Source organism: Humulus lupulus, chromosome 6 (assembly GCF_963169125.1).
Source record: "Humulus lupulus chromosome 6, drHumLupu1.1, whole genome shotgun sequence".
Classification (NCBI taxonomy): Eukaryota; Viridiplantae; Streptophyta; class Magnoliopsida; order Rosales; family Cannabaceae; genus Humulus; species Humulus lupulus.
This window is the reverse complement of record NC_084798.1, coordinates 221,834,308-221,847,461: the sequence shown is the minus strand read 5'-3', so window position 1 is coordinate 221,847,461 and position 13,154 is coordinate 221,834,308. Positions and strand designations below refer to the sequence as shown.

Sequence of the window (13,154 nt, the reverse complement as noted above, 5' to 3'; positions counted from 1 at the left end):
CATTCCATAAATTTATATTATATATTTAAGTTGATATAGAGCAATCAAGAAATAAAAAATGGTTGATAGGGAGACATTGTAACGCCCTGGATAACCAAGACCGTTACACTGTGTGTTTAAAATAGTGCAAGACTTGCTAATCAAGTCATTTAAACAAAGTGTGAATTCAACGCCATCAACAGATTAGGAATAAAAGATTTTGGTCACAAACAAGCTATTTTCATTAAAAATGACAGTTTAACTCATGGAAACTCAAAACAGGGTTTAGACGTCTTAGTTACAATAAATTCCAAGAGTTACAAATAACTCAAGCCACTCTAATGGCAAAATATACATTTTAGGTTTCCGTCCCTGTACAATTCCTCGACCGTGGTGGCCGAGCAGCTGACAATGTACACCTCACCTCCAAAGCTCTCCAACTCATGATTGATTCATCATACCCTTGCTTTTACCTGCACCACGTAGCACCCGTGAGCCGAGGCCCAGCAAGAAAGCATGATAACATAGCAAGATCAACATCATTTATCAAATATTTCACAATGCACAACCAGGAATTCAGCATTTCATAACATTTATCCAATCAGTGATAACACACAACAGATTAATAGTTTGTCATCCAAACAACCAACAAATCATGTTCATAACACAATATTCACAATCATAATCTATCAAGTAATATTCAGGGTTAGCGCCCTTAGTCGCACCCTCTATTTAACACATTGTCTTCGGCTCTCTTGGGCCGCCCCCAGTGTAATACCCACTGACTCCGGCCAGCTAAACCGAGCTCAGTGATAGATAAGCTGCCTCAGCTACTAGTGGCTGAGCCGCGCCCTGTGCGCAAATATTGATTCCGACACTCTTAAGTCAGTTATCGCATGTCCCATGGTATAATAATATCATCCCATGACATGATATACAAATGTCGGGAGCTCTTAGTCCCATCGTGTTCATATAGTTAATCACATTCACATAACAGCGCATACAAGCATAAGGAACACTTAGTCCCAACCTAACCACATAATCAGGTGCAACTTTCTTACCTTTCAATTCACTAGTTTTGATTCCTCGACTCCTTGAGCACGATCCCCCTCGAGCCCAGCGCTTACCTAATCACAATCATGGCCAAAGTCATTATAAATCCCCAAGTTCAAAACCTAGCCCTGAGGCCAATCCCGAGCCCCCCGGGAAGTCCTAGTTCCACCAAACAAGGTGGTGGAACCAAACCCCGAACCCTAGGTCAAAAACCCTTGCAAACAACCCTAAAATCCACTTCAGGAAGCAGGGTAGCGCTACAGCGCTCATGGGAGGGCGCTACAGCGCTACAAACAGAAGCCAAAATCCCTCAACAAACTTGGCCTAGCGCTACAGCGCCCAAAGGCTAGCGCTGTAGCGCTAGTCACAGACAGATTTACACCAATTTTCCTCCTCTGCGATTTTCTCGAACCAACTCGAACCAAAACTCTTCCAACTCCTTCCCAATCTCAAAAACAACCTCATGGCCATATTCCACTCATCCCAAGCACCCCAAACATCTAGAACTTAAGCACATGCACCCACAAATTAAGAATTCACCATAGTCACTTCTAAGTTCTAAAACCCAGTAAAAGTCAGCTGAGCAACAAAGTTAGAGTTTAGGCTTTATACCTCTGATAGGATTTCGACCACAAGCTATCTCCAAACCTTCTTGGCTTGCCTCTCCTCAGTCTTAAACTTGAATTCCCTAAAGTTCCACCATATTCATCTTAAGCACCAAAGCTCAAAAACAAGAAACATAAACTAAAGAACTCTAGAGTCTTACCTCAAGTGCTGATGAATCCTTGCTTAACCTCTGCCAATTCCTCAATCTTAGACTAGGTTCCTTGATGTTTAATTATCCCAGCTCTCCTCTGAGCTTAACTCCAGAAATCCTCAAGAAACAAGTGAAAGAAATGTAAACCGACTGAGAGAAACTCCCTCTGTTTTTCTCTCTTTTTTTTCCCTTCTTTTTCCTTCCTTTTCAGACTTCTCCAATATTCTACAAATCCCACTAACATAAAAGCCTTGGTACCACTTAAAATCTGTAAGCCAAAGGACCATTATTCCCTCCCTATTAAATCTAAACCCTTCAATCCACTTAAGGGCATTTTAGTCATTTTACCCAATTCCCGCTAACTCCTCGAGTGTCTCTAACATTTCCCGCTTAATTCCCGATACCTAACTAATCTCCAATTATATTTCTCAATGTTAAAAATAGACTCCAATATGCTCACTAAGTTCCCATTTATACCCCTAGGCTCACCCCCAGCCGGGTATAAATCCCCGCCGTGACTTTTTCGCCAATCTGCTCACTAGGATCGTCTCGAGTCACAGATCACAGATATATCCACATAATAATGTGGTCTCAACATTAGCTTACCAAAATATACACAAGTATGCAATTACGCTCTCAATGAGCCAAATTACCAAAATACCCTCACAGCAGAGTACATAGTCCCATGCATGCCTTTATCATCATATAATAATATGACCCGCACAATCATGCATATAATCACATAATAGTACAGTAAATCAATTATGGCCCTCCCGGCCTCCTAATCAAGGTCATAAACCTTATTAGGAAATTTGGGTCGTTACAGACATAGAGAGTTAGAATCTTTGCTTGATTAGCTAATTTTATGAAGAGGGTATTGATAGTTGAATAATAATTTAAGTATTTATAGAAATGAAATATTATTATTTTTTATTCAATAGCAATAATAATTTCAATGAATACAAGTATTGAAGTATATATATATATATACATAGTTAATGATATTGTGAGGTACATTTACTCACTCAACTTTATAACCTAAACTTATTTATCTTCCATTAAATAAAAAGTAATGTATTCTACATTCATAGTCCTTTACAATAAATATTAATAAATAGAAAGGTGATTATATATTATTTTAAAATTAGCTTTTTCAAAGGCCTTTTTAACAACAACATTAATAATAATAATGTTTATTTCTAGCTCCTTTTAGCTTTAGGGAGGCGCATTCATTATATTATAAGTTTGAGAGAGATTTTTTTAGTTCTATAATTTAGTAATTGGTTAAAATTTATTACTCAATTTTAGTCAAAATATTATTTTAAAAAATGGAAGTCCATCGAAAATTTCACTCTTTACATAGATACACTAATAAAAAAATGGTATTACCCTTTATTAGGTTAAGTTTTTATGTTAAATAAAAAAATTATTCTTGTTACAAGATTTTATCAATAACTATGCATTGTGTTCTTTTGTGCATATTTATATATATGACTAATGATACGTGCATTCAAGATACCCACATAAACATTACACACAGTGATGTGACAGTTTAGCATAAACAAGCACATTTGTTAAAACTGGGACTCACTGTTTTGAAAAGGCAGTGACACATCGCTGTGTGTAATGTTTGAGTGCATATTTTAGGTATACATATCATTACTCTTATGTATATATATATGTATATTTGCACCTTCGCCGATGGTATTCTTTGGTGGCCTAATTGTTGGCGGTCTTATTCTTGTCTTCCCACAGCTGGTGGTGGTATGTCTTTCTCCCACTGTTGTGAAGAGTTTCGACACTCTTTTTTTCTAAAGTTGTGTTGAAGATGTGCTACTTCTGGTGAGCTGTTAACCCACGTAAGAGTTAATAATTTCAACCTCACTCAAGTTAGTGGAAATCGAACTCTCGAGGACTCAAATGAGAACCTTGATAGATCATTATTTACTGCTATGCCACCATCTTCATAGTTTCATTATTATTATTATTATTATGGGATACAACTACAAGTATGGGTGGTGTATTATTTGGGATTTTGGAAATAAGCATAGAGAAGAGATGGTACTAAAAATTCAAACACAATATGATTGATTGAGGAAATGACACATGAAAATTTAAATGCTAGCTCAGAACAAACATGTAATGGCAGCAACAAAAGGCAGAGCCACATATGGTACCACCCATCAACATTAACTATCTCTATCCACTTATGTTCATTATTTTTCTTCTACTTTATATACTATTTATTCATATTATTAACTCTCTCTCTCTCTCTCTTTCTAGTTTCTATCGAAATATATATATATATATAATTAAAGAATATTAATTGTGTTGTCGTTACTTGGTTGTGTTATGTGTACTTTGCACTAGTGCATTATTTATCTATAATGGTACTAATATCAAATATCCATTTTTCTCTCAATTTGCAATTTATAGATCAAATGGCTTTAATGGGTTATTGTTATTTTTTTAAATGATATTTGTTGTAAGAATATCTTAGATATTACATTTATAGCACTTAAGTACTCAAATTATTTTTTTGACAGTAAAAGTATAATCTATTTATATTTTGGTGCAGTTTGATGTATTTATTTATTCTGCATATATGACGTCAAATTTGCTTACAACTTAGATATTTTCACTGTAAATATTTCTTTAATTGAGAATTTTTGCATATATATCGCAAACGGACTTAACGGTATGAACAAACAGATGCACCAAACTACATCAAAACATGAATCTTGCTTTCCTTGTCAAATCTCGACCACCCTTACAAATAAGAACTGCCCCTTACCACCATCTTCCTCTAGTCCGAGTACCCATCTTGAAACCACGTTTCGTTGGAGTCTGCAAATCAACGAGTCGCGATTTTCTAAAGACTCCCACTTGGGAGAAGGTATCCCACCAAAATAGACTCTAAATTTACAAAGGAGTGTTTTTATGACTCAATTATCTTATCTCCTTACTCATCTTAAAAGGAGTTTTGCATGTATCTTTTGGAGGTTGTGTTGAGTTAGGGATTATTTTGTAGCACACATATTGAACATGTAATGGTTTATAAAAAATAAAAAAAATGATTAATTGTGTGTTGTGGTTACTTTGTTGTGTAATGTGTAGTGCAATATCTATAATATAGTACTAGTAATGTGTAATATCCTTTATTTCTTAATTTGAAATTTATGGTGCAAATTGCTCTAATGGGTGTACCACTTGTACTTACATACCAACCTTAAATTCATTGTCATTTCTTTAAAACCACTAGTATCCTATGTTAGTTTAGTATGGATGATAAACAACAAAGTTAAAAGAATAAGGACCACACCACACATAGAGAGTTGCACATAATTAAACACCGACTACTTTTATCAAACCACTATTAATAACTCTAAAGATAATATTAAGTGAAAATACTATTTTGGCCCCTATATTTTTTTCGAGTACGCGATCGGTCTTTGTAGTTTATTAAATGGCATTTCAAACCTTTTATTTTACAAAATAGTACCTTATACTCGATTTTTGTTAAAATATTTTCAATTATAAGATTGATTCTTGAGTCGTTGGAGATGAGATGCGTTTACAATAGCGGAGAAAGTGGTTGGGGAGTTGAGAATGAAAGATTATATTTTAAAATATTTTGGCAAAAATCGAGTTTAGGGTACTATTTTGATCCAATTTGTAAATACACAAGATTCAAATTGTTGGTTGGGCCATTGGAGATAAGATGCGTTCACAGTAATGGAGAAGGTGGTCGGAAAAGTGAGAATGAAATATTATATTTGAAAATATTTTGACCAAAATCGAGTTTAGGGTACTATTTTGATCAATTTTATAAATACATAAGATTTAAATTGTTATTTAACAAAATACAAAAACCAATCACATATTTGATAATATCACATGGACCAAACTTGTATCCCTAATGTTAATGGGTTACAATTTAATTTAGGTGTTAAATACTTACAAGTGGTCAATTCAACTATATAACTAAGTGGATGTATAACTAAACTAAGATTAACATTCTTTCATTATCATATGTGTAAACACTTTCCAGATATTACACTAATCATCACTCACTTACTCAAAAGCCTTTCTAAAATCATTACATTACATTTCATATCATATTTATTCAAATATAATAGTTCATTGAATAAAATACTGTCAAAAAGATTCTTTCTTTCTTTCTCAGGTTTCAAATTTCCAACCAAAATCAGGTAAAATAATAATAATAATAATAATTAAAAGTTGAATTATTATTATTATTATTACATATTATTTGGGTCATGGTTGGACTGGTCCAAGCTCCAATTTCCAAGGTTAAATATTTCCAAACCGTGTCAGATATAATAACCTGCTACATATTGCCATTGCTGATGATAAAATTGAAAAATTAAATCTTTATTAAAATTAAACCAAAAATAAGAAGAAAAATTAAATCTTGTGGTGGTGAACCCTTTTTGTGTACTTTTATTAAGTTTTTTATGTATGTATGAATGAAAATGAAGTTGAAAAAACCAACAACTTCTGAATCATGGTTTAAGTCCCAATATCTTTTTTCTCTGACCAATCTTTGGCATCCGTGACATGAGAGAGAAACAAAGCCCATGTTAGATAGATTTGTTTAGAAGTAGAGAGAGAGAGATTAAGATTTAATTATATTATTAATAGTTAATTAATTAAGTTCCATTAGTCATTGACAAGAATCATAAGACTCTATCTAAAAATCATCTAAAAATCAATTGGTGATTAGTGGAGTTACACATATTCTTATTAATGGTTCAATATTCTTACACTTACTTCATGTAGGACACAATAGTCTAATATCCCCTCAAGATGGTGGCGATTTTTCGCTCACCAATCTTGAATCACCTAATTACAAGTGGCCCATTTTTTTTTTCAGCTCGCTTATTTTTTTTTAGATCTCAAGTGTCTTTTTGTACTATGCGGATCTCAGATCTCAAGTGTCTTTTTGCACTATGCGGATCTCTTGTGGCTTGACTTACTTTTTTGGATCTGTGTGGATCAAATGCCCGCTAGGGAATTGACTCTGATACATAACAAGAATCATGATGCTCCATCTAAAAACCAATTTATGATCAGTGGAGTTACACATGTTCTTATTAATAGTTCAATATTCTTACACTTATTACATGAAATACATAATAGTCTAATAGTCGTTATATTACATGTTACAGCACATAAAACAAAAAGATATAACCCAACTCAACTCAACTCCAATCCACTACATACAATACAAACACCTATTATTAATTATTATACTAATTATATATGTGCTGCTGCACCACCATTAAGAACTGTCTCTTTTTTCTATATTATTATTATTAATATTTAATGTTCAAAAACAACCTTGTAGATCCATTTAACCTCATCAAAAGATTCAAAACCATCTCTTCTTCAAACACAAAACTCAGAACTCAAACCAGAGATGACTCAGAACTCTCTTTTAGCCTCCTCGAAATGAAAAGGTAAAGAAAAAAAAAAAAGATTTCTTTATTGGATTTCAGAGCTAAAAATTGAGTCTTTATGATTGCTATATATATGCCATCAATGAACAAACTTGTTCATATCATATGTTTGTATATATCCACTTAACTCTAAGCTGTAATGGCCCACTCATATCACATCACAATCACAATCACAATCCCAATCCCAATCACATAGTCTCTCGTTTCTCTCTACTGTTGCATTCATCTTCTTCTTCTGACACTCTTTGTTGTATTCTTTCAACCAGGAAATTATCAATAGGATAATATTATATTACATGAAGATTCATCAACATCATGTAATGTAACTGAGATCTGCAGAAGCAGCCATAGCCATGGACCGAACTCCATCACCAGACACCGCCATTTCTAGTGGCCTGACAATCAAGATAGCAGGCAACTCCGACAAGCAGCTGCCTTTGAACAACTCGTCGATTGAAACTTCTTCTTCTGTTTACAACTCACCTTCCCTCATCTCCCCACCCTCCTCCGCATTCGTCTCAGCTCTTCAGTCACCCTACATATCACCGAGGGCCATCACCCCAACAACCCCAGATAACCCAACTCATCCCTCTCCGCCCCTCTCCTTCCGCGGAGGCTCTCAGTCAGACGACATACCCAGCAGCTCCTACACTCCTCCCTCGGATCAGTACGAGTTCTCTGAAGATGGCTGGGGTTGTGGTGACCAAAAGTTTGTGACTTGCATACCGGTCTCCGACTCGGCTGCACCGCCGCGTATCTCGTTCTCCTTCCCAGTGCCTCGGATTTCATTCGCCAAAGGGTCTCTTTCTCCTTCTTCGAATGTCAAGCTAAGGAGTTGTGATGTTTATGTTGGCTTCCATGGTCAGAATCCTAACCTGGTCCGGTTCTGTAAGTGGCTTAAGTCTGAGCTTGAGCTCCAGGGCATTGCTTGCTTTGCTGCTGATAGAGCTAAGTACTCGGATACTCAGAGCCATGAGATTGCTGACCGAGTTATTTGCTCGGTCACTTATGGGGTTGTGGTGGTGACTAATTTAAGTTTTCTCAACCATCTTAGTATGGAGGAGATTAGGTTCTTTGCTCAAAAGAAGAACTTGATTCCTCTCTTTTTTGAGACTCTGCCTGCTGAGATTATGAGTCTGCAAGGTGACAAAGAACGAAGAGAAGCCATTGATGGCCTCATGAAATGCTGCCACGAGTTCAAGCTCGAAGCCAATGGGAGTAACTGGAGGAGCTGTATAGCTAGAGCTGCTGGGATTCTGCGAGGAAAGCTCGGGCGGAAGAGTGTGGCTGTGGCTGATATTGAAGGGTTTGAGGAACTACCCTTTTCGAGAAACAAGTTTTTTGTTGGAAGGGACAAAGAGATTTCTGAGATTGAAGCTACTCTATTTGGTTATGGAGAATGCTTTGACCAAGAATGTTCTATGCCCTTTACTAAAGGTGAAGCCAGTGGCCAGTCTGAAGGGCTAGCGGATGAGGAAAGTGATGTGGGAACAAGAGGAGGAGGAGGAAGATACATTAATCTTGAGCTTGGTAAGTGTAAAGAGCCTAAGTTAGAGGCTTGGATTGAGCAGCCTGTTAATGTGGGAAGAAACTCAACAAGAAGGTCTTTTTCAAAGTGCAAGAAGTACAAAAGTGGTAGCAGTGTTATTTGCATAAATGGGGTTCCAGGCATTGGAAAGACTGAGCTGGTTCTTGAGTATGCTTATAGATATTCTCAGAGGTATAAGATGGTGTTGTGGGTTGGTGGTGAGGCAAGGTATTTCAGGCAGAACATACTGAATCTGTCACTTAATCTGGGGTTGGATGTAAGTTCTGATGCAGAGAAAGAAAGAGGGAGGATTAGAAGCTTTGAGGAGCAAGAATTTGAAGCGTTTAAGAGAGTGAAGAGGGAGTTGTTTAGGGACATGCCTTATTTGTTGATCATTGATAATCTTGAGACTGAGAGAGAGTGGTGGGAGGGGAAAGATTTACACGATTTGATCCCTAGGAACACAGGAGGTTCACATGTTATTATCACTACTCGGTTGTCCAAGGTCATGAATTTCGATACAATGTTACAGCTTCCTCCATTGCCCATCCCAGATGCTATGAATTTGATCAGAGGAAGAAGGAAGAAAGACTACCCTGCTGAAGAGTTAGACTTTCTTATGAAATTTGATGAGAAACTAGCAAGGTTGAGCTTTGGTTTGTGGCTTGTTGGCTGCTTACTCTCGGAACTTGCAATCACCCCATCTGCTTTGTTTGATGCTATTAACAATTTGCAAATTGACGAGAGTTCTCCTTGCTCCTTCATCAGCATAGACGAAGAGCAGTACTGCAAGAACAACCCTTTCCTAATCAAAGTCTTGACCTTTTGCTTTGCTATCTTACAGCAAACTAGTGGAAGAGCAAACCGTCTTGCGTCAAGAATGCTGCTAGTCGGCGCCTGGTTTGCCCCATCGCCAATCTCGACGAGTTTGCTTGGTACTGCGGCTGAGAACATGCCTGCTGCAGGGAACCGGTTCAGGAAGTGGACCAGTTGCCTTAGCATGTCGTTTGTGTGTTGCTCGAGTTGTTTGTCAGCGCAAAACTGGAAGAGCCAGGAAGATTCAGCCCTTCTTCTTGTTAAATTAGGACTGGCTCGCCGAGCCAACAAGCAGGGTGGGTGTTGGATCCAATTCCATCCCATAACTCAAGTATATGGGAAAAGAAACCAAGGCTTGCAGGCTGCAAAGGCCACAGTGGATGGTATAAGAAAGAGTGGTAACCCTTTGTTGAACTCTGACCATCTATGGGGTTCTGCATTTCTTGTGTTTGGATTCAAGTCAGAGCCTCCACTAGTCCAACTCAAGGCAATTGACATGGTTTTGTACATCAAAAGGACAGCTCTACCGCTCGCCATAAGAGCGTTCACAACGTTCTCAAGATGCAACTCAGCTTTAGAGCTCTTGAAGGTTTGCACCAATGTGCTGGAGGAAGTAGAGAAGTCTTTCGTGTCTCAGATTCAAGACTGGTGCCATGGCTCGCTGTGTTGGAAGAACAAGTTGAAAGGCAGTAGTAATAATCAGAGGGTGGACGAGTATGTGTGGCAGGACGTGACGCTGCTGAAGGCTACCCTGCTTGAGACGAGAGCGAAATTGTTGATGAGAGGCGGCCATTTTGACAGTGGGGAAGAGCTTTGTAGAACATGTATTAGTATTAGGACTGTGATGCTTGGTCATAACCATGCTCAGACCTTGGCTGCTCAAGAAACTTTGGCCAGGCTTGTGAGGATGAGAAGCAAGATATAAAACTTTCTACTTTATCTTCTGTTCTTTGGGACTCAGTTTTGCTTATACTACTTATAAATATATATATTTACATCATATTAGAGAGACTTCTTGCACTTTTGCAGTGATCAAAGTTAGTTAAGTTAGTTGTACAATTAGCAAATTTGCCAACAAATTTTAGGATTTGCATGAAACTCACCACAGTGCACTTCACCAAATAGTTTAATGTGAGGAATAGCTTGATGAACATTCAAGGCTGAAACTTGAAATGGTGATCAATAACACCCGAAGTATATTTACAAAATCAAAAATCAAGCATTAAAGTCTCAGGATAATTTTGACTTTTTTACTACTGAACTGCAGCATGTACTTGCTGGTTGCTGTAATGCACTTACCATGCTATGGTTTCTTTGCTGTGATTGTGAAAATGAAATATTACTTGTTGACCAAGTGGTTCCCATCTTGTCAGTGTTGAAGACAAAAAACTATTTGAGAGGCTTTTGGCTTGTTTTTGACACACTGATCAAGCTTTTTTTTTTTCAATTTTTTTCAATGCATAATGGCATTAGCAGCAATCATGAATCATACTCTGATTTTCAAGGGTAAAAGAGATCATGCCCAATAACAAAAACAATCTCTGTTTTCAAAACAAATTATCATTGTTGATACAGTTGATTTCCTGTTGTAGATTTAACTAATTGCTCAAGCTTTATTATATAGCCAAATGCAACTCAACATATTTTGGTCAAAAGTCACTTAATAGAGTTACAATGTACAAATCAACTTTTGAACAATCTCCGAGTTTAGTTTCTTTCTTGAACCAGAGAAAACTTGATCTATTCTCTCAAACAATGTGTTTACAAGCTTCCCCAAAAAAACCTCAATTTTTTCCAAAGTATCTAACTTTATCTTTTTTTCTCTCAAAATGTAAATCCTTTCAACCGTTGATTTTGACCTTTAACCCATGCTTTAGACAAGTTAGAAACCATACAAAAAAACCAACAAAATGAGGACTAAGTCTCAACAAAGCTCTATGAGAGACCAACGTGGAATAAAACTATGGAACTGACTTACTCAACTACACTTGTCAAAACAATGAAAATGAGAATGGGAAAAAGTACACAAATCCAAATTTCACGTCTTTGTTGTGTGCTTCAAAACGAAAGAGTCAATTCAGCGAAAAATAATTCAAGGGTAAGATAAGAATAGTTCAAAGTTGAAACTTGAAAAGTATCGTTATCTGTATCTGAATCTGAATCTGCACAAGAGTCTTGAGTCAGTACTGAGTACAAATTAGGCCACATGGGGCTCACTTCACCCACCTCTGTACCTCTCATCTTAAACTCTTTTGGATTCTTCAAAAAAATCAACGAAACAAAATCTCTTTCATTTCATTTTCAACACAAGTTAACTTTGAAAACAAAATAAACAAAGAAAAAGGATACTGTTTGTAAACAAATCAAACGGAGATGGACGTAGATGGTGGTTGCGGTGGCTGTGGCTGGATGAGGTTGGCAGACACGGCTTCATCCTCATCGAGAAAGAAGCCATCTGGGTTCATAAGAAGAGCATGAACCGCACACAACAAGATCCCAATTCCAGCAGCCATGACCAGACTCCCCTCAATGTTGGTTAGCCACAAGGCCACCATGGAGACAACGAGCAGCACCAGCAGCAGGGTCCGATCGCCGACCTGGTGGCCCCAGAGCACCAAAGGGTCTTCTCTAAAGAAGTAGAGGAGCAGCCAGAGGGCTGCTATGGTGGCTGCAACCACCAGCAAGAGGGGTGTTCCGAGGAGGGAGATGGCAGCGCAGCTACACAACAGGAAGGCGTAGTTGACGCGGAAGCGCTTGGCATTGGTCTGCATTCGGCGGAGAGCTGTGGATAGCGAGTGGGGTCGGTCGATAGCTGAGGAAGCGGCGAACTCCGGCCATGGACGGCCCCGGGAGGCGGCTGCTGAGAGGTTGTGGAATGATCTTGTGATGAGGTCGGTGGGGGAGATGGGTATGGTAGTGGTGGTGGTGGTGGTGGTGGTGGTGGCGGTGGTGTCATTCTCACGATGGGATTGAGAAGCTCTATTCATGTTCATAACCATAGATAAATAGATTCATAGTTTTGTATGTATATAATCTTGGAAAGCAAATAGTAAAGTTTGAAACTTTTCCTTTTTTTTTTTTTAGTTTATTGTTTGTCTTGGTGTATCATCATCATCATCATCATGGTCATGTGTTCATGTTCATGAATCATGATGATTCATGGTGGATGTAATGCAATGTTATCAATATCATCATTATTACACATTACTAACTTTTTTATTTTTAGGTTTATTAAAGACAAATACATGTTACACCCCACATTATTCTACATGTAAAGATAAGTCTCCAAATAACAATAATAATCCCTAATTGGAATACAACCCATTAGCTCAAATACTATCCATAACCATAAAGTTCTTTTTTTTTAGATTGATTTTTACTCTCTAAAACTAACAACACATTTTTTAGTATATTCCTTACAATGAGGAAACATGAAGTTACACCACTAAAAAGATAACGTTAACAAAACAACTCGATTTTGTCCCGTTATAAAATGCATTCTATTTGATTTATAATCAATCAGAGTCATGGTACGTGC

General features: G+C 37.3%; 2 protein-coding genes across 2 annotated transcripts; one reads left to right on the top strand and one right to left on the bottom strand.

The window, feature by feature from the left end:
• The first annotated feature begins 7,090 nt into the window (after positions 1–7,090).
• Positions 7,091–10,703, top strand: LOC133783484 (uncharacterized). Its single transcript, XM_062223123.1, has 2 exons — positions 7,091–7,272; positions 7,539–10,703. Exon 2 carries the CDS (start codon positions 7,626–7,628, stop codon positions 10,539–10,541), a length of 2,916 nt encoding a protein of 971 aa, XP_062079107.1. The 5' UTR covers positions 7,091–7,272; positions 7,539–7,625; the 3' UTR covers positions 10,542–10,703.
• A 1,024-nt stretch (positions 10,704–11,727) lies between these two features.
• On the bottom strand, positions 11,728–12,814 carry LOC133783483 (PRA1 family protein G2-like). Its single transcript, XM_062223122.1, has 2 exons — positions 11,966–12,814; positions 11,728–11,875 (listed from the first exon to the last, which is right to left on the bottom strand). The coding sequence occupies exon 1, from the start codon at positions 12,613–12,615 to the stop codon at positions 11,980–11,982; it is 636 nt and encodes a 211-aa protein (XP_062079106.1). The 5' UTR covers positions 12,616–12,814; the 3' UTR covers positions 11,728–11,875; positions 11,966–11,979.
• Positions 12,815–13,154: the final 340 nt, after the last annotated feature.